The sequence below is a fragment of the Portunus trituberculatus genome, chromosome 41 (assembly GCF_017591435.1).
Source record: "Portunus trituberculatus isolate SZX2019 chromosome 41, ASM1759143v1, whole genome shotgun sequence".
NCBI classification, from domain to species: Eukaryota; Metazoa; Arthropoda; class Malacostraca; order Decapoda; family Portunidae; genus Portunus; species Portunus trituberculatus.
Window position 1 is genome coordinate 29,148,742 of NC_059295.1, and position 19,279 is coordinate 29,168,020.

The 19,279-nt window shown below is 38.1% G+C and overlaps 1 protein-coding gene across 1 annotated transcript; it reads right to left on the minus strand.

Moving 5' to 3' along the window:
• Positions 1-6,576: 6,576 nt before the first annotated feature.
• LOC123516921 (pre-rRNA 2'-O-ribose RNA methyltransferase FTSJ3-like) lies at positions 6,577-17,749 on the minus strand. Its single transcript, XM_045276691.1, has 16 exons — positions 17,604-17,749; positions 16,972-17,271; positions 14,514-14,677; positions 12,235-12,408; positions 11,864-11,980; positions 11,479-11,610; positions 11,244-11,375; positions 10,586-10,744; positions 10,183-10,313; positions 9,389-9,611; positions 9,120-9,257; positions 8,868-9,030; positions 8,195-8,321; positions 7,683-7,770; positions 7,123-7,310; positions 6,577-6,893 (listed from the first exon to the last, which is right to left on the minus strand). Exons 1-16 carry the CDS (start codon positions 17,668-17,670, stop codon positions 6,650-6,652), a joined length of 2,547 nt encoding a protein of 848 aa, XP_045132626.1. The 5' UTR covers positions 17,671-17,749; the 3' UTR covers positions 6,577-6,649.
• Positions 17,750-19,279: the final 1,530 nt, after the last annotated feature.

The following is a 19,279-nucleotide window of genomic DNA, read 5'->3' on the forward strand; positions in this document are numbered from 1 at the left end:
TGGGAGGAGAGTCGTGGTGAGTCATGTTGTCTTCTTGCGGCTTGAGAGTCTGGTCTGTGGAAGGATGCAAGGAAGACTTAGCAATGAGGGTGACCGGGGACTCGAATGTGATGGGTAAGTCTTTAGTTGATGCAGGTGTGTTTCCATCTAGTGCCTCATCTGGTAATCTCGATGCATTCCCAGGTAGGACTGAATCTAAAGGAAAACTGTAAAGTAATGTGGGAGGAGCAGCTTCTGGCTCAAGCAGATAGGGCAACGGCGCGGACACTGATTGCTGCATGTCACTTTTGTTTGAGGATGATTTGACATCTCCAGCTGCTGATGGTATTGTGTACACTTCTTTCCCAGACTCAGAAGCAGAATTGATGTCTTCAATTAGCTGTCTGAAATACCGAAGTACTTCTGGGTTGGGCTTCGGAGTTTCACTAAACTTTGTATTGTTTACAGGAAGTGTGGCGTTAGTCTCCTCTCGGCCAGTTTTCGATGAAGGATCATCACTTTCTGACGGGACTAATAGATTACGTGTGCTGTTAGCTTGTGTCGAATTTACGAGGTCTGAATCCATCTCTTTGTACTCTTCAGTCGAGGAATTGCGGCCATCGACAGACACGTCCTCCTCTTCATATTCTACGTTATTGAAAGAATGTTCGACGCTATGAGAGGATGAAGAAAGTACAGCTACGTCTTTTTCCACATATTTCACGGGATGCGGAGAAGGGTTATTGTGAGTATTGTGAGTGGAGGAGGGAGGTATATCTTCCCTCAGCAGCAGGATAGGAAGGGTGTAGTTACGGTGCTTGATTGTGATTATTTCGTGCGGTTGATTCGCCGCTGTGGATGCTGGTGGGCTGACAGTGGCTGGTGTGGTGGTAGATGCGGAGGCCCTCACTGCCACCACCACCACCAATACCGCGGCCCACAGCTGGACATTCTGTAGATTAGTAACAGACAGATTAGTGTAAATACTATCACAGTGTGGTCATGTTTATCAAATATTGATATAGATACAGATATAGACGGAACTGTCAAATTGTATGTTTGTGTATGCGTGACACACACACACACACACTCTCTCTCTCTCTCTCTCTCTCTCTCTCTCTCTCGTCAAAGTGTATAAAAAAAGTAAACATCAAGTAAACGTCCTTTAAAACTTTTCAAGTAAAAATAGATCGTTCAGTGTGATAAATCGAATCACATAATAAAAGTGACTGAACGATGCTGCAATGGTGAGCAAATGAGTGCACGACGTCATTCCATTTCATTATAGGTTAGGATTGCGTTTCCCTCACCGCTGTCTCCACACTTCACGCTCGTGCAGGTGAGCCATGCCGCGCGGATACACTGAACAGATGTACTGCCATCAAACTGGGATCATTATGTTTTATTAGCGGAAAAGATTATTTAATTGGTTGTGTAACGGTTCGTTGGCCACATTCACCTGCGAGAGTGACAAATCTTTTAGTCTAATATTAATTGGGAGAGATGTATGGGTTTCCGTGGTAGTATTTTAAGGATGGGTTATCTTCTATTTTAAAGATAAAATGTCTTTCCAACATATGCTTATCACCCTGACGTAGCAATGCACAGTATTTTATTCGCATTTATATATTCATGCTGTATTGATCCGTGTTCTAAACGCTTTCAAATTTCACCACAATTATTTTTAAAATGTCGCCAATGATTAATCAGATTTCATAGGCGTTTTCTTATCAACCATGCAGAATTCTTGCTTAAGTTATCAACAGTAGCGAAAATATTCAAGATATCTTTGAGAACCACAATATCTCCCACTAGTGTTTGTTAAAAGCTATCGAAATGGACGCGGAAACATATGAGAATTGCGATGGTCTTCAGTTTCTCAAGTCTTGGTTGAAAGCAATGCTATGCGAATATGATCATGCATCTCTTCATTTTTTTTCAGTTTAAGCTGATCTGGTATTTATGCATGCATTTATTTATCGCTTTTTTTCTTTTCGTCTGCCACTTCATCCTTGTTTGTGACTCACCATGATTCACTGATGACACACATTACGATAAAGACAATTTATTACAAATCCCACTGCTGTTTTCTACCTCTTACTATCACTGTCCATATACATACACTATCTTGTATTTACATGTACTAGATCAACAATGTCACGAGTCGTCTTATTGCATCACTAATCCTCACATCACACTTGCACATAAAAGGCATATACTCGCAGCTTCAGTATAACGTGTCCCACCTGTATCCAATACATGATCTCAGCACAGGCTGCCTGACACGGTGGCTGGGAGCGCTATATACATCGCCGTCATGGTACAGTGAGTGTCACGCCGCTGGTGGTGACGGGAGGCAGCAGCGATGGCGTGCGGCGGCGGTGAGGGGACGGGAAGGTACGGCATGCATGCGTTAATGTGGTCGAGAGAGAGAGAGAGAGAGAGAGAGAGAGAGACGCATATACTATGCATGTCATTGTAGAGGATAATTAACATAATTGTTCAATGAAGTGTTGAGCCTCATGTACGATACGTTACATGTCCGGCACCTCTCCCCCCCACGATCCTTCCCTTGTCCTGCTGTAAGGTGCTCTACAAAGCAAACATCGGTGCGTGTTTGCTATTTCTGACAATACAGGAGTCGTATTCCCAAAGATTTCTGCGCCCTATCTTGATCAATTTAATTAATTGCTTCCACAATTCTAGTGATAGTTTACAATTCGTCTTGTGAACTTCATTAACTATTTATCTATGTAGTCTTTGAAAAGCAAAATGATGTCCGAAAGACAGTCCTGAAAACAGCTACAAGACGTCACGAATATATATATATATATATATATATATATATATATATATATATATATATATATATATATATATATATATATATATATATATATATAGAGAGAGAGAGAGAGAGAGAGAGAGAGAGAGAGAGAGAGAGAGAGAGAGAGATAACTGCCCCGTTGATGTCACTTATAAGTACACTCGTGCCGAGAGAGGAAGGCGTGCATTTGGCGTGCGTATTCATGGAGTGTGACGCCCTCACGGGCAAGACGGATGATAGTATGTCAGATCGTCGCCTCGCGTAATGACCATGTCTTGTTAGAAGCAGGAAATATATAGTGTGCGTTTTAAATACAGTACATTCTAACGTTTTAGGGTCTTATCTATTGTTAGGCTCTAGTGGAAGTTATTGCTGTTTACAAGGGAATTCTAGTAATCATCTCCAAGTCCTTTGAAAATATTTCTTGCGAGAGCCTAGACCATTTCAAAATATTGTAAGAGCCCTCTTTGAGTACAAGTGGGATCTTTCAGGCAATTATTCCATTACTAGCTCATGTCCACGTTTATCAAATTGTTTCTACATTAGAAATATATTGATTTCGACTACCTCTCGCATTGCCCAGTTTAACAGTACTGTTGAGTGTTGCGGAATAATTACTTGTATTGCACAAACACAGCATACTTTGAGATGACTCATGTAACACTATTTATAGCCAATTTAATTTCCACACTCGCTCGGTGTTGATGGATTAAGCAACACGGGACCTCAACACCTCAATTTTCCTCGCCACCACCATTATTTTCATCACCTTCATGTCATTATCAATATCGTCATAATCATCATCATTATCTTACCACCTCTCTCTCTCTCTCTCTCTCTCTCTCTCTCAGAATACTATGATTATATAAAGTTTCCTTGATTATGAGGAACTTTCTTACACAATCCTGAATCTCTGTTTTAAGTGTTGTGGCTACGTGTAAGCGACGGGAAAGACACAGTAGTTTTGTACTACGCGGAAACGAAAATGATTCAGGAGACATAATATTTCTCACGGTGCTTGATTTTCTTGAGGCGTGAAGGGGAAGAGAAAAGAATGGAGGTGTGAGGGTGTGGAGGGAAGGAGGAAGGGCGTCGGGTGAGACGGGTGAGGCATTGAGGGGACGAAAGTGACGCGTGCGTGTATCCAAAGACGGAAAGCGAAAGTGAAAGTTTGTATTGGATGTCTGTATGAGAGAGAGAGAGAGAGAGAGAGAGAGAGAGAGAGAGAGAGAGAGAGAGAGAGCACCTCCTACTTTGCTACCATTTCTAAGCATAGCTTCCATTTTTTCATCATCTTCATTCTTATAGTTATTATCTCTGAAAGACCCGTCATTTTGAAGGTCGTTACTCCTTTTATGAGGAAGCTCTTCACTTACTGAAAAACAAGTACGTAACATCACACCTGTCTTACATGCATCCCCTCCATGCTTCATTCTCCCACACTGTCTTTCTGTTGCTTTATCAGTCCTCTTCTTAAATGACTCAATCAGTTTTTTTTTATATGAAGCCCAAATTCTTGAAAATCCAATAATCTCTCTGTAGACCTCAGTGATCTGTGACTACTATTTCCTTACTTCATCTAATATATCACATGACATGCTTTTGCTCATTAAGATTTCACTCTCCTTTCCCATGCATTTAACCTTGCTGATTTACTCTTACCTCACTGCCTTTCAGATTAATGTTTATCACAATTGTATTTTCTTCAATTTTGAGATTTTTGTTGCTTGATATGGTGATGATCAGTGTTGTTTTGTTGATATTTATTGCACTATGGCTAAAATGAGCTACAAGATAGAAATGAGTATGATGGATAGTACAGTGGTATCTTGAAATATGAGTTTAATTCGTTCCATGATGGAGCTCGTATCTTAAAAAAAAAAAAAAAAAAACTGAAATACATTGAAATGCCATCAATCCATTTCAGCCTCACAGAAATAGATATTTTTTTACGTATTTTTAGATGAAAAACGTATTCATAACTAATAATTATTGTAAGAAACATGATAAAACAACAAAAGATAAACTACTTTCATAAAGCATATCTATCTCGGAGGAGAGCATGACACCCGCATCCCACCGTGAGCTCACGTCTTGCGTCTGTCGATCAAATGGAGTGTACAATTAATATAGCCACCCACAGAAGACTGGCTGCTCTAAAAATCACAAAAGAGCTCGTTGACGATCCTATAAACATTATTCATAGAATGAATGAAGTTTTAAGAAGGCAAGGGAGAGAGAGAGAGAGAGAGAGAGAGAGAGAGAGAGAGAGAGAGAGAGAGAGAGAGAGAGAGAGAGAGAGACTATAATAATTATTTATAAGCTGCGCCGCCGCCGCCGCAGGTTTGTTTGCATCGTAACCTCCCCCCCGCCCTCCCTGCATCGGTAATAAGCATGAGCAGAGGAGGTAGGCGGAGATGAGAAATTTGTTTTTGCTTTTTCAATTACGTACACATGTATACTTTATCAATACATAAAAATATATAAATAATAAAAGCATAAGTTTATTTCGTGTTCTTAGACGGGTTCACACATGCCAATTTGCGACTAAAATTGCAAGTCGGTGTAGTTTCCGACTGTATCGGTACTTAGCAACTGGAAAAGCCATTCGCAAAACAAGACCAGCTGCCACTCTCCAAGAACTTTCCCTCAATGCAGGGTGTTGTTGGAGGTGAGGATTGAAGACTTGTCAGGATTTAATTTGATCGCAATTGTGCATAGTCTTCTTAAGATTAGTGTGTGGTAGACACATTTCTTTCCTTCTACTCAGCCAAGGACGTATCCACAAGGATTTCCTTTTCTGTTGACTCTTCTGGTATACCAAAAGAGCAACCATAGCTTCAGCATCGTCACTAGAGGAAGACATCTTTGCGAGTAGCTGTTTGTTTACATTCACTTCCAGCCAAGGCAGTCGACACTTTCCAGTTGCTATGTGTGACATTTTCCGACTATAAGGCTCGTTCAATACTTATAGCGACTTGCAATTTCAGTCGCAAATTGGTACGTGTGAACTGGCCTTGAGCCCTTCTAGTCGGAAAACGTCACATATAGGGACCGGAAAATATCGACTAGTTGACGCCTTGGCGGAAAGTGAGTGTAAACAAATGTTACCCGCCAGTATGTCTTCCTCCAGTGATGATGTTGAAGTTGTGGTTGCTCTTCTTTTGGCGTACCAGAAGAGTACCAGAAAAGAAAATGCCTGTAGATATGTCACTGGCTAAGTAAAAGAGAAGAAAGGAGTGTCAATTACACACTTATCCTTAAGAAGACTATGTACAATTGCGATCAAATTAAATCCTGACAAGTCTACAATCCTCACCAACAACACCCTGTATTGAGGGAAACAGTTCTTGGAGAGTGGCAGCTATTTCGTTGAACGACGATTTGTGCAAGCTTTTTTTCAATTGTATAATTCATTTCTGGGGTCCCATATGTGTTCTTCCCTCATCAAGCGTAACACTCTACATCAACACCACATTTTCAAAGCTTACTCCATGATGTCTCAACGTAAATAAAGTTGCAAATCGACTGAACAAGACCAACATGTTGGTTTTGTTTTGTGACTGGCTTCTCCAATCGCTAGACACCAACATTCAGTCAGAAACTCTACCGACTTGGCACGTGTGAACCCACCATAAGATCAAAATCTATCTCAAGTGAAAAACTTTTACTTTGCCTTACATAGGGGGGGTTCTATGGATGATAAACAAGAAAATAAAATCCTTACAACAATTTCACTGAGCTGTAACATAAGGCCATGAAACTTTGAATAACAGATTGATATTCATTTATTCTTTGCCTTAAGATCAATTAACCTAACCTCATTTACATATTCAATGTCTATTAGTTTTTTCTCTTTGGCTTTCCTGGTCTAGATTTCTTCCCTGAAGTTTTATTAACTGGCCTTGGTTTTTTTCCTTTCCTTGCATCAGCTTTCTTCATCCCTCTTGTGTCTTTTTTCAGTCTCTTATCCACCAGTTTGTAAGGACCTTTTGTGCCCTTCGGCTTTTTGCCACCATGCTTCTTCTTCATGACAACATACGAGATTTCTTTCTTCTTCAGTGGATTCATGGCCTTCTTGTACAATCTATAAGTAAATAAACCAATAAATAAACAAATTAAAAAAAAAGAGAGATCATTCCTTGAGAGATAGGTTAGACATGTAGTTTATGAAAGTTTAAAGGAAGTTTCATATACTGTAAGGTTGAATCTATCTTGTTATACACTGAATGAATAATGTCTACAAAATTTGCAGATGAGAAGGATGTGAGTGGTTATATTTAAGCAAGCTACAATACTGAGAACAAATCACTTACTTCTTTACTTCTTGAGCTTTTTCCCTCTCAGACATTTCTGCATTGTTGATTACATTGTCAGCCTTCTTGCGAGCTCTGTCCATTCGCTTCTTAACCCTACGCTTCTTGCGTGCCTTTGCTTCCACTACCTTCTTGATGGTGCGAGCATTGACATCCTTGTCACGGTCCCGATACATCCTCAGGTCTTCCTGTTAGAACATAAGTATAATTAAGTTTATCTACCAGTAGGTCTGAGATTTTGTAAATCATGGTAATCCAGACATGCTAGTCAGTCCTATGTGTTTGTGTGACATCTTTTCACACTACATACAAGGCTAAAATCATTAAACAAAAACAAGTGTAGAGATAAGGTAGAGGTTGACATCTTTTGCTGAACTAAGCCTTACTTTACATCTTCTGTATGGATCAATATATATATATATATATATATATATATATATATATATATATATATATATATATATATATATATATATATATATATATATATATATATATATATATATATATATATATATATATATATATATATCAAGTAGAAGCTCCATTTTGCCACTCACCCGATCTACTGTAACTTGCATAGTGTTGTATTTCTTCTCATCCTTCCTGAACCAGTCTGGGAGGTCGTCCTCATCGCCATTCATATACCTGCAAAGCAAGTCACTTGGCATCACACATGCCTTATCCTCTGCATACTGCCATTCCTATCACAGCCTCCATGCCTGTGTTGGCCAGCCTGTATTCATTGAAGTAACTAAATGCAGTTCATATAACACCAAGATGATGTGCCTGCTTCACTTGAAACTTCTTAACACTTTTGGTATCACACATCTCATCTTGGTGTTATATGAACAGCTTTTAATGAAGAGAAGACTTCATATAAAAACTTTATACATAGAAAAAGCTTCACCTACTTTTGTTGATTTTGCTTCTGTCCTAGAGCAAAAAACTTTTTCTATCCCATAAGATTAGACAAGATTTGACACTGTTATCTCTTGTATGATATCTGTATATACATATTTTCACTTTATATTAATGTCTTCTGTTCAATGAGGTTCAGCAAATGCCTCACCTGTTCCATCCTGCATCCATTATATCTCGTTTTGCCTTTTTGGAGTGAATCATTTTGGTTGCTAAGGCAAGACCGACTGGATCAAGTCTTTGTTCTTGGTTCCTTTTTCTCTTCTTTGAAGTGATTCCTTGAGAGGTAGAAAAAATAATCAAATATAAAGTAAGAAAGAATGTGAGACCAATGGGAGATAGGAGACAATTTAAGAGATTGTGAGTGGATGAACATCAGAGATCTACAATGAGTGCATGAAAGTAGAGACACATAAGCTATTCAGCCACATGAGGGAAACTAGCAAAAATAAATGAACTGAAATGATAAAATAAGGATCTAGAAAAAAGTTGAGTATTTCAGTCACTCTGTGGAAGGAAGGACTTAATCACTACTTCAGCCATGTGGAGGTTAAAATGGTTCAAGCATTCAGTGATGATGCCAGTATCACTATTATAGTGAAAATAGCAGTTCATACTTTACAAAATCCATGTGGATGATGAAATGATGATGCTACTTTTGCTGTTCAATTTTTTAATGGACAAAAATATAACAATGAAAGCAAAATTTTGTAACATTTGAATAAAAGTGTGCATGTACTATACATAGTATCTATAAATATCATAATAATTTTTAAGAGTCTGAATAAAGTGAAATGAAACAAAGAACCTTTATATTTAGTTACCTTCACCAACAGTTGATCCAGCTGCCCGCGGCATCTGTGGCCCCATAACGTTGGGCTCTTCATCAGAATCAGAATCCGAGTCCTCATCAGAGTCTGAGTCAGGAGCATCTCTGGCCACCTCTGCTTCCTCTGACTGGTCACTAGTGTATCCTGATTCATTGCCCTGAGAGCAAAATTTGTAGGTCACAAAACTCTTAATCTATAAGATAGATCAATGCCAAATAGCTAAACATGTTGGTAAAGATGACTTACATTTGCTTCTGTCTCCTTTTTCTTCTTGGTCTTAGGGTTTTTACCCTTGAGCTTGCCTCCTTTAGCCACATACTTCTGCATTGCTGCCTCAAGTTCATAGTCTTCATCAGCCTCAGTCTCTAAGTCCTTGAAAACATCCTGCAAGATGATGTAATGGTAAATGGCAAATATTCCATCACAGCAGAGAAAAATAAAAACTTTTAGTCATATATACAGAGAGGGTTCCATTATTTCTATTCTCACAAAGAAAGTTTCACAGACTTTCTTACCTGACTGAACCAATTTTCTGCTTTACGGGCTTTTCTCAATTCCTTGGAGTCTCCAACCAGGTCAGTCAAAAGAGGATTAACAGCATCACCATCAGATTCATCATCACTTCCTATGTCTGACATGGTTACTGAGTCTTTGAGACCTAATCCTTCTTCATCACTGTCTGTATCTTCCTCTTCCTCACCCTCGCCTATTTCTTTTTTTCCTTTATCCATGTAGTACCTTAAAAGAAGAAAGACATCACCATAACATCCATGTGTTATAAATAAAACTACTGAAACACATGTCAGCGAGTTCATTAATTCAAGTTACCTGCTTTACTCTCAGTGTTTTATCTTTCTTCTTAGCCTTAAGTCCTCTGATCTGCTGGCAATCTCTTTATAAAACTTGACAATTGATAGATAAGATCTTAGTAGATCACAAGACTAAGATTAAGAACATATGCAAATCACATTGGAAGTCAGTATGGTATGCTACTAAATGTCTGATAATAAATGTTCATATAAAATGCATTGTCTCAACTAGCTAATTCATTTTATTGTAACGTCAGTCTTGTATACAGATTGACAAGTACATTATAATGATAAGTTGCAACAATGTCTGAATATTCATGAAATAAGTAACACTACTAGGAAAAGCATGCTAATCACAATTGCAAGACCTTATGGTTTCACAAAAATTATTCACAATATCTATGGAACTAGTAAATGACACTATTTATCCTTATTTATCCTCTTTCCTTATGGAATCTAGATGTTATAGCAATACTTATGTTCACACACATCAGACTCACCTGCCTGTCCTGTCCAGTTTGCTTGAATTTCTGTCAAACTTGATGAAGGTGGGTCCCTCTGGCTCCTCCTCCTCACTTTCTGACAGCAAGATGTCTGCTTCTTGGTCAACCACTGAGTCCATATTTTGAACCTGTACACACAAAGCAGTCACCACATTCATACTTGCTATGCTTTTTCTCTCTCTTTCTACTTCCTCAAGTAAATAAACAAAAAAAACTACATTCACCCTCCAACTACCTACTACTATCCTTTATCACTTTACTTTTTGTTACAATCATTCTTTTTTTATGTATCCTTCCAAACTCATATAAATTTTTCCATTGAGGCAACTAAATTTCTTGGCACAATTTAAATCTGAAGTTTTCATCTTTACAGAAGACTGAAACAGAATCAATAACTTACCTGGGAGAGTTTCTCAAGGCTGAAAAGTCCATCTCTACCAGTTTCCATGGGGCCAGTGTCTCCTGGGATAGCTGACTTCAAACGTAGCTTTTCCTCAAGTTTCTTTTTCTCCTTCAATTTGCGTTTTCTAGCTCTCTTTTCCTCCTGAGCATGTTCAGTCTAATGGGATAGAATGTAAGTTTTAGCAACACACACACACACACACACACACACACACACACACACACACACACACACACACACACACACACACACACACACACACACACCTATGATGTACTCTTTTTCAATATATCTTTTAGTAAAATTACAAAATCTTTAATAAGCATGCAATATTTCCTTTTCTTCTTAATAAGAAATATTTATTGATTTCTTATTGAGATGAAATGAGATTTGTTTGTGGTCACATCTTCATACACAGTTTAATTGTTGCTATAGTTGCTATTATGCCACGTTATATACATTATAAGCCTGATTTTACATTCCTTTACACAACACTTCCAAAAATGCAGTACTTATTACTTTGGTAACTCAATCAGGGAATAATCTATTCTGTTCACTCAACTTTATACTACACTGTCAATGACAACCCAATCAGGTAAGAATCTACTCTCCTCACTCAACTTTACACTACACTGTCAATGACACTACATCTTACCTTCATCTCTAAAATTTGTTTCTGTAATTTGTCCAATTCCTCTTCCTCTTCCTCCTCTTCAGTCTTTTCCACTTCAGTTTCACCTGTTGCCTCTGTTGCCATCTTCTCTTCTTCCATTTTCTTCAGCTCAGCCTGGATGAAGATCAGTAAAAATAAAATTCTGATATTCTCAGTGCAAGTAGGTAAGTTAAATTATAATAAACACAACATAACACACACAACATTAGTCCTGTACCTTGAAATTCTTCCTCCAGGTCAACAGTTGCCGCAGATCCTTCCTTCCCAGAACCTTGATGTCTTTGCAGTTTTCAATGATGGCCTCTGTAGTTAGTCGATGGTTTTTTATTTTGTCATCATCAAAATAAAGCTGAAAATGATATTCATGATAAATTCCATTTTTCCTGTGGAGGCTAAGAAAGCTAATATCTGGGGAATGAGATGAAGATAAACAAGAAAATATACACAAGGGAGGTACAAAACCTCCATAAGACTTTATCTGATGAAATAACTTTGAATTCATGGAAAATATTTGGTTAGCAATTTAAGTCTTCATGATAAAGATAGGAATCATAGAGTTCATGAAACACATTAATAAAAAAGAAAACATGACCATGTGGTACCTCAGAGGCCTCTTGCAGAACATCAATAAAGTTGGAAGAATTGATGAATCTTGAGACAGGAACCTTATTGTATAGTGTTGTTGCTCCCTCAGCATAACCCTCAGCTTTCTGCTTCACCTGCAAGAAATGTGTATAGCTATATCCATTTTACTGTTTCACCTTTTACACATTTTGTAGTATCAACTACAAGAGAAGCAAAACTTGGTTTTGAAGTAAAGATTTGACTGATTATGCTTTTTTTGATAAATTATTTTTCCATTTTACTTAAATCTTTTGCTGAAAAAAATGAATAAAAAATTAAGTGCTGATGATGAAATAATTATATAAACTATAAAGCACTAGGTACTGTCAATGCAATACCAGATTCTTACCTTTTCTGGTTTGAGAATGTTGATCTTTGTGGTGGGTTCTGGATCCAGCTCTTGGAAGACATGCTTGGGTGAGAAGAACTCAGGATCCACTCTGTCAGGCTTGAGGTAGTTTTGACAAACTACAAAGATCTCAGCAGACTCATAACGTGAGGCTTGTGGCTTTGTGGACTCCACCTGCAAGAAGGGGAACATAACTATTTTTTATATCTTCATCTATTTTAGTCCATACATACTGTAATACACTTATTCCCCTAAACAGCAATCATTCTCTTATTCACTGAGGATTGTCAGCTTACCATACATGCAACTGTTCCCACAAATTCCCGACATCGGAAAGTGCTGAAAAGCTGCCAGATTCGCCAGATAACTTAATTTAGCACATTCAACTCGGTATGCTGGAAAATTTTTTTTACGTCATATATGTGCTATCAAACTAAGTAATAAATTATTAGGAACATCTCTAATCAGCTTCACCAAGCACAGAGAACGTAATATGGCAAAACAAGCCAAAAATGCTTGGTTCATGGTCTCAGTTTTGGGACACTTCATCACCTTGAGTGAATTACATTATTCTCAGTAAGCAAGCACATTTCATTGGTTCAAGTTAATTAATTAGCAATCAAATCCAGAAAATGTGACGAATATCAAATAAACACGATGTTTTGATGCAAAATCTTTGTATGACTTCAGTGAAAGATTGTCCATTCCGTATGTGAACAACATCAAGCAGGTTTCTACCTGCTCCCCACCGGTTATAGGCAAACAGTTCAGGGTCTGGATGCGATGCTGACGGTCCTTTGCACCAATCTATGAAGTGCTTTGAGCAGATAGCATGGTCCTTGGTAGCTCTCCACGTCGGGCCTCGTTTACATCGTGTCTCCCATAATCTTCTTCGAGCCGCGTCTTTCTTCCTGGGAAACACAGTCCATCCTTTCACGCCTTGGTTTTTCTTTTTTTGATATAGAATTGCAGTCAGCTACAGCACATGTATAAACCGGCATTCTGTTCCAGCTCTAAGAACACTCCACACTAGGGTGACCAGATTTCTGAGACAAATTCCGGGGACATTTTCAGTTCAGGGAGGTAAAAACATGTAGTGTTTTGCACTGGAAAAACTAAAACGGGGACACTATCCGTACCATTTCTAAACCAGCAATCAAAAGTTTCTCTCGCCTTATTTACCCAAGTTGCAAAGAAAAAAAATCTCTACCTGATGAAATATCTGAGATCATGAACACCCATTAGCTGTTAAAATGTGTCCGCTATACACTTCACCGTCTTCACGGAAACTAAGGCCTTCTCCTTATTCTTGACATTCTAAAAGAGTAATGATAAAAGGACATAATTATCATAATCAAAAGGAGTAGTTTTTAACGCATCAAGTGATCTTTCAGTTACAGAAAACCGGGGACAGCAGTAGCCGGGGACAGGTCACTGAAATCGGGACTGTCCCGAAACCGGGACGTCTGGTCACCCTACTCCACACGAGCTTCCAAACAACCGCGGGCCGCGGGTTGTTTTGGTGTTTTGAGAGGACTCGGTGTTCCCGAGTTCAGTTAGTCTTTTCGGTTTGATATGCCTTCGGCCGCAAAAATGTTGCTCTACCAAGATTATTACAGAATGTATTCCTTTGTAATATTTAGAGGAGAAACAGTGCTCTCTGTTGAACTATATGAAAAAATATTTCAAACCAAATATGTAGCTGAGACTAGTAAAAAATGCGAGAGCATTGAAACCGCGACTGTGAGTATTAAGCTTATAATAACAGTTTTGTAGAGTGTGTATTACCAGATCATATGGATAATGTTAGGATAAACACTTGGAATTAATGTTTTGCAGTACAAAGACTCAATACCTCAAGATTTATTATGATATGAATTTTAGAATGTGTCTCTTGCGAGCTGGCTGGCTGTATACCGAGTCGCGTATTAAAACAGCCAGCGATCAATGACAACCCAAGAATATCCGACGTCGGGAATTCCAACCAACCAAAAAGGAAGCAAGAGGAGAGTCCTTTATTCTTACTTGCTCATTCATTTATGCTCTCATCTTTTCGTTATCCCCTTATCCTTCTCAAACACCTATTCCAGAGCATTGTCCTCCCATATATAAAGGCCATGTAATATATCTTCAATAATCATATATTCTTTCTTTCTCTCTCTGTCTCTTAGTAATTTAAGTTCTTGTAATTCTTTATATGTAGCTATAACATCTGAAGATGCTACATTTAAGTAATATAAATTTATATACACCTTGCAATATCAAATGGAGCACCTTACCCTCTTAAAGAGTTTCCTGAAGACATATTCCAAATTGAAGTAATCCTTTGACCTGAACACCTTGGTAACAAAGCAGCCACCTTTCTGCAGGAACTCACAGGCCAACTTGAAGGAGTGCAGCACAAGAAGGTTCTGCTGGTAAGCATCATGCAGCCAGTTCTGACCTATGGAACCAAAACAAACCTATATCCATCTGTCAAAGAAGCAACTATAACCACTCCTATCTTCTAACAGAAAGAAGAATGATATAAAACTCAAGACCAATAGTTGGTGATGAATGGTGGTTTTATGCCTCCTTAGGGACAGCCCATTTATTACGACAACACTACATTTTTCTTTCACACACAAATATTAAATCATGTTATTTTATTTGCATGGAAAAAGCAATATATATATATATATATATATATATATATATATATATATATATATATATATATATATATATATATATATATATATATACCATAATCATGATACTTGATGTCTCTTAAAATAGCTGCAAAATAATACAGAACTGTCACCTTGACTGCATTTATTCATATTTTAACAATAAATAAAAAATATATATACATAAGAATATAAAAATTAAGGAAATTGTATGTAATACATTAGCTAGGTATCTGCAGCTCCTGTATATGCTGACTACAACATTTCTTTTATCACCTTTTAGCCCTGGCCAGCCTTCCTATTCCAAACCTGTTCTCTTTACCCATGTAATCATCTAATCTTCTCTTGAAACTATGAAGTGGCCCCTTATTCGCCATTCTCTCTAATCTCTATCTTTAACCAAAACTTATCCAGGTTCCATCCATTATCTTGAATTGTCTTGTTTGTTTACTATGAGAATGTTACTTGTATAATCTAATATCTTACAATTCACTGTCGATTAAGTTCCACTAGCAGTGCAATGCTTTGCATGGCTGTCAACAATGGTAATGGTACCAATACCTTCACCTGATCTGACTCGCCAGTTAGTCCTGAGCTGACTTTATACACACAATATGGCTAAGGACCATCCTAGAATTCTCCTGCTGCAAGCTTGCCATATGACCACCTTCACAGCCAATCTAAACAGTGCTTCTTGGAAGTACTTGAGAGAGATGGAGACAGAGACAGAGACAAAGACAGAGAGAGAGAGAAATAAATGGGGGATAGGGTTGGAGAATGAGCCAGTGAACAGTGAAAATGTGGCAATAGTGGAGGACTAACTGTAAAAAAAATTAAACACACCTAAAGGCCCTATCACACTGGCCCATGATATGCGGAACCAGGAACATCTGTTCTAGATAGCTGGAACTTGCCCGGGATTAGCGGAACCAAGTTGGGATGGCTTCATATCAATCCCGGTTCTCCGTATGCTATCCCAATGGAAAAGTAAACATGATATATGTAATAAAAACCTTTCATTTGAACTAAAAGAATGTGACTAAATTTTTCATATTGGAATATTAAATAATATTTCATCAATTTAGAAAGGTAAAGTATATATATATATCATGTCGATAGGTTGGGCTCATGGCAACCACCTCTGACTAAAGTTGCCATCGCGCACGTCTCAGCTTTTCTCTAGTTTTTTTTTACTTACTTTTCTTCAACAAGAGGAAGTGCAAATGCAGTTCCTGGACAAAGCACAGGCTGAGGTATAAGCGGCATGGTTTTGTTCTGGTTTATTTTGATTAGGCTTTGTCTTGGTTAGTGGGCCGTTTGCCTAGCATAACAAGAACACGGGCAGCTTGTGTGTGATAGTGTTCCTGGTTTCGTACCAAGAACCATGACCCACGTTCCGCGTATCATAGGCCAGTGTGATAGCCCTTTAAATAGCCAATTTAGTGACAGAAAGTAGAGAATTAATAAAATCTGAATATCCATTTGAATACTTCTATTATATTCTTATGCATCCTCCTCTTCTCTAGAGTCGAGTCATTAACTATACAGTAATCTTTTCATTCCATGGATCATAATCTGTATTGCTTCTAAGGAACTAATATCTTTCTATTGTATGAAGTCCAAAACTGTACTTACTGCATATTTTGGATGGTGTAACTAAAGTTAAACAGGTTAATGTTAACTGTTAGTCCTTATCAGTAACTCATGACATGACTTTTATGCTGTGGTTGTATAATGACTGTACTTTACATTTATGAAGTTTAATTTTTTCATAAATTCATATTGATGCTTTTGAAAATCAACACATCCAGCCAGAAACAAAGTTAAGTTTAGATTAAGTTTACTTCAGTGTAGTTGGTGGATAAGACCAAAATAAACCAAATTTCACATTTCCTAAGAACGTCTAAGGAAACAAACATCCATATTTGGCAAAGGAAAGACCTATTCATAATTTTTTCTAGATCTAAATATAAAACATTATACGTAGCTATAACTGTATTTCTGTTATTACACTCATCAAGTACCACCCATTTTCTTAAATAAAATCCATAGGCAGGGATTCACTCACCAACATTTGGGGCACCATCATGAAGAACAAGATCTGCCTTCCATGTCTTGAGGGTTGTCTTCAGCTCTTGGCGTACCTTCTCTGTTGTTATGTCACCCACAATAGAAAGTGTCCCAGGAATAGGATTGATTGGGAAGAGATCCACACCAACGATGATGGATGAGACAGGCATATATTTCTTGGCCACCTGCATCCATGAGCCTGGAGCAGCACACAGGTCAATGCACACTCGAGACTTCTGCAGGAACTCATACTTGGTGTTGAGCTGAACCAGTTTGTACGCAGATCGGGCACGGAAACCTGGAAATTGTAAAGAAAGTTTTTGTGAGGATATTTCATATCATCAGTTGCTAACGCTTACTAAGGATCCACTGCTTGCACACTAGCGATTTCTTTTAACACACCTTGTTACACACATCACTGAAATGTAGTTATTGCAGTTTAGTTTCACTGACAGGGTTTCCCATATATTTTCAAATCAACTATAACTGTTCAGAATACACAACTAAATACTACAGGTGCGGAGAGTTTTCAGTCAGCCGACTATGATGCAAACGAAATGACATACGCATATACAAATAACACTTACATAGCCTATTTACCAAATAAAACACATATGTGCATAGTCTTACCTGCTATTTTTGCCTTGTGATAATAGGTATCCTTCCGCTGCTTTCCCTTTTTGGTCTTTTTACCCATTTTTCTGAAGTGATCGTCAGCACGCCTTACCTCACACGTGTTTGTGTTTGGGTCGGGTCTGCCTGCCTGTTGGATCTGGTGGACGTAAAATATTGACATTCATATATAAGTTGAAGGTAAGTCATTACATTGATAAAGAAAAAAACAATTTATAATCATCAATATCATAATTGTTTTGTTTTGTTTTTTAGCGTTTTTATTATTTTCTGTGATATTTATTTCCATTTAGGATCTCTCTCTCTCTCTCTCTCTCTCTCTCTCTCTCTCTCTCTCTCTCTCTCTTAGATCAGCATCAGATTTGAACCCAAGAAAGCTAACGTACACAAATTTGTTTCATTGTGATATTATGTCAAGATAAATCATATAAATGTATCCCATCAAGCCATTCAAGATAATAATGCTGTCATTGATAGCATTCTCCCTCATCCTACTAATAAATTGCCCCAAAGAATAGTGACTATTCTGATGCCTTAAATTGTATCTAGGTGATGACCTCTTCGCTTTATTAATTCCAGAGATCAAAAAATTAATGTATTTTTAACTTTTCACCTGCGTGGCTTTAGCATCGATCATGCCACTCGCATTTATTTTCTCAAGAACAGTATACACTAATTAGTCTATGGTACTGAATACACAGCTTTTATGGAAAAAAAAACATACCAGAGGGTGACACTTCCTCAAGCAAATTCATCTAATCTTGTCTTTGTGGGTCTCCTTACACCGTTTTGGGAGAAGGACGTACGTACCCTGGTTGGTGACATCAGTACGTTCTCCCCTTTCACTTTTTCCAACACCACTGCCAACAAAATATCTTCACATATCTCTATTTTCACAAAAAGGTTATCCTCGCGAAAAAAAAATGAAAAAAAAAAAAAAACACGTAGATATCACGAGCACAGGGAGAGAGCAATTCTCGCTTTAATTTTTGCATCGATGAAGGGCGAAGCCAAACTGAGTGTGAGAGCAAGAACTCTGGTACTTTCCCACAGTCTAACTCCTTGGGTGCCCTCGTACCCTCCCCCCTCCCAATATTAATGGCAGTCGTCACCATATGACTGGCGCGGACGTAATTAAAAGTGATTTAATTGATTGATATTACTATTGATATTACAGTGATGAAAGACAAGACATTTTTCTAAACAGCTCAGTTCTCCCTCTGCTGACTGGAGAGAAAAAATCGTGGCATCCCAATCAGCAGCAACAACATTGTCCTTGGCCTCACCATCGACAAACACCTTAGGTTTCACATCCATATAAACCAAAAAGTCGGCATTGCGTCAAGGGCCCTGAGCAATTTGGAACGTTTTCGCGATAGTACCACAAAGACGAAACTTCACCTCTATAAAGCTCTTATTCTTCCCCTACTAACATACTGCCCCCTGTCTCTGTCTCTAACAGCACCTTCCAACCTTCAAAAACTACAAAGGGTCCAGAACTGGGCAATTCGTTTCGCTCTTGGAACGAAATGGTTCGACTTCCGGACATCTTTATCTCTCCACGAGGAGTCCAGCATCCCGCCACTAAACATCACACTCCACAACAGAATAGACAAACAACTAAGTACATTTTCAGACAGACACACAGACATATACAACTTCTTGAAAACCTT

Bases quoted from the DNA above. Each gene is read 5' to 3' on its own strand.
- LOC123516921 (XM_045276691.1), bottom strand. From the start codon at position 17,670: ATGGGTAAAAAGACCAAAAAGGGAAAGCAGCGGAAGGATACCTATTAT. The intron at 17,272-17,603 runs GTAAGACTATGC...TACAATTTCCAG, and splicing joins TCACAAGGCAAAAATAGCAG to GTTTCCGTGCCCGATCTGCG. The intron at 11,981-12,234 runs GTAAGAATCTGG...CATTTCTTGCAG, and splicing joins ACATTCTCAAACCAGAAAAG to GTGAAGCAGAAAGCTGAGGG.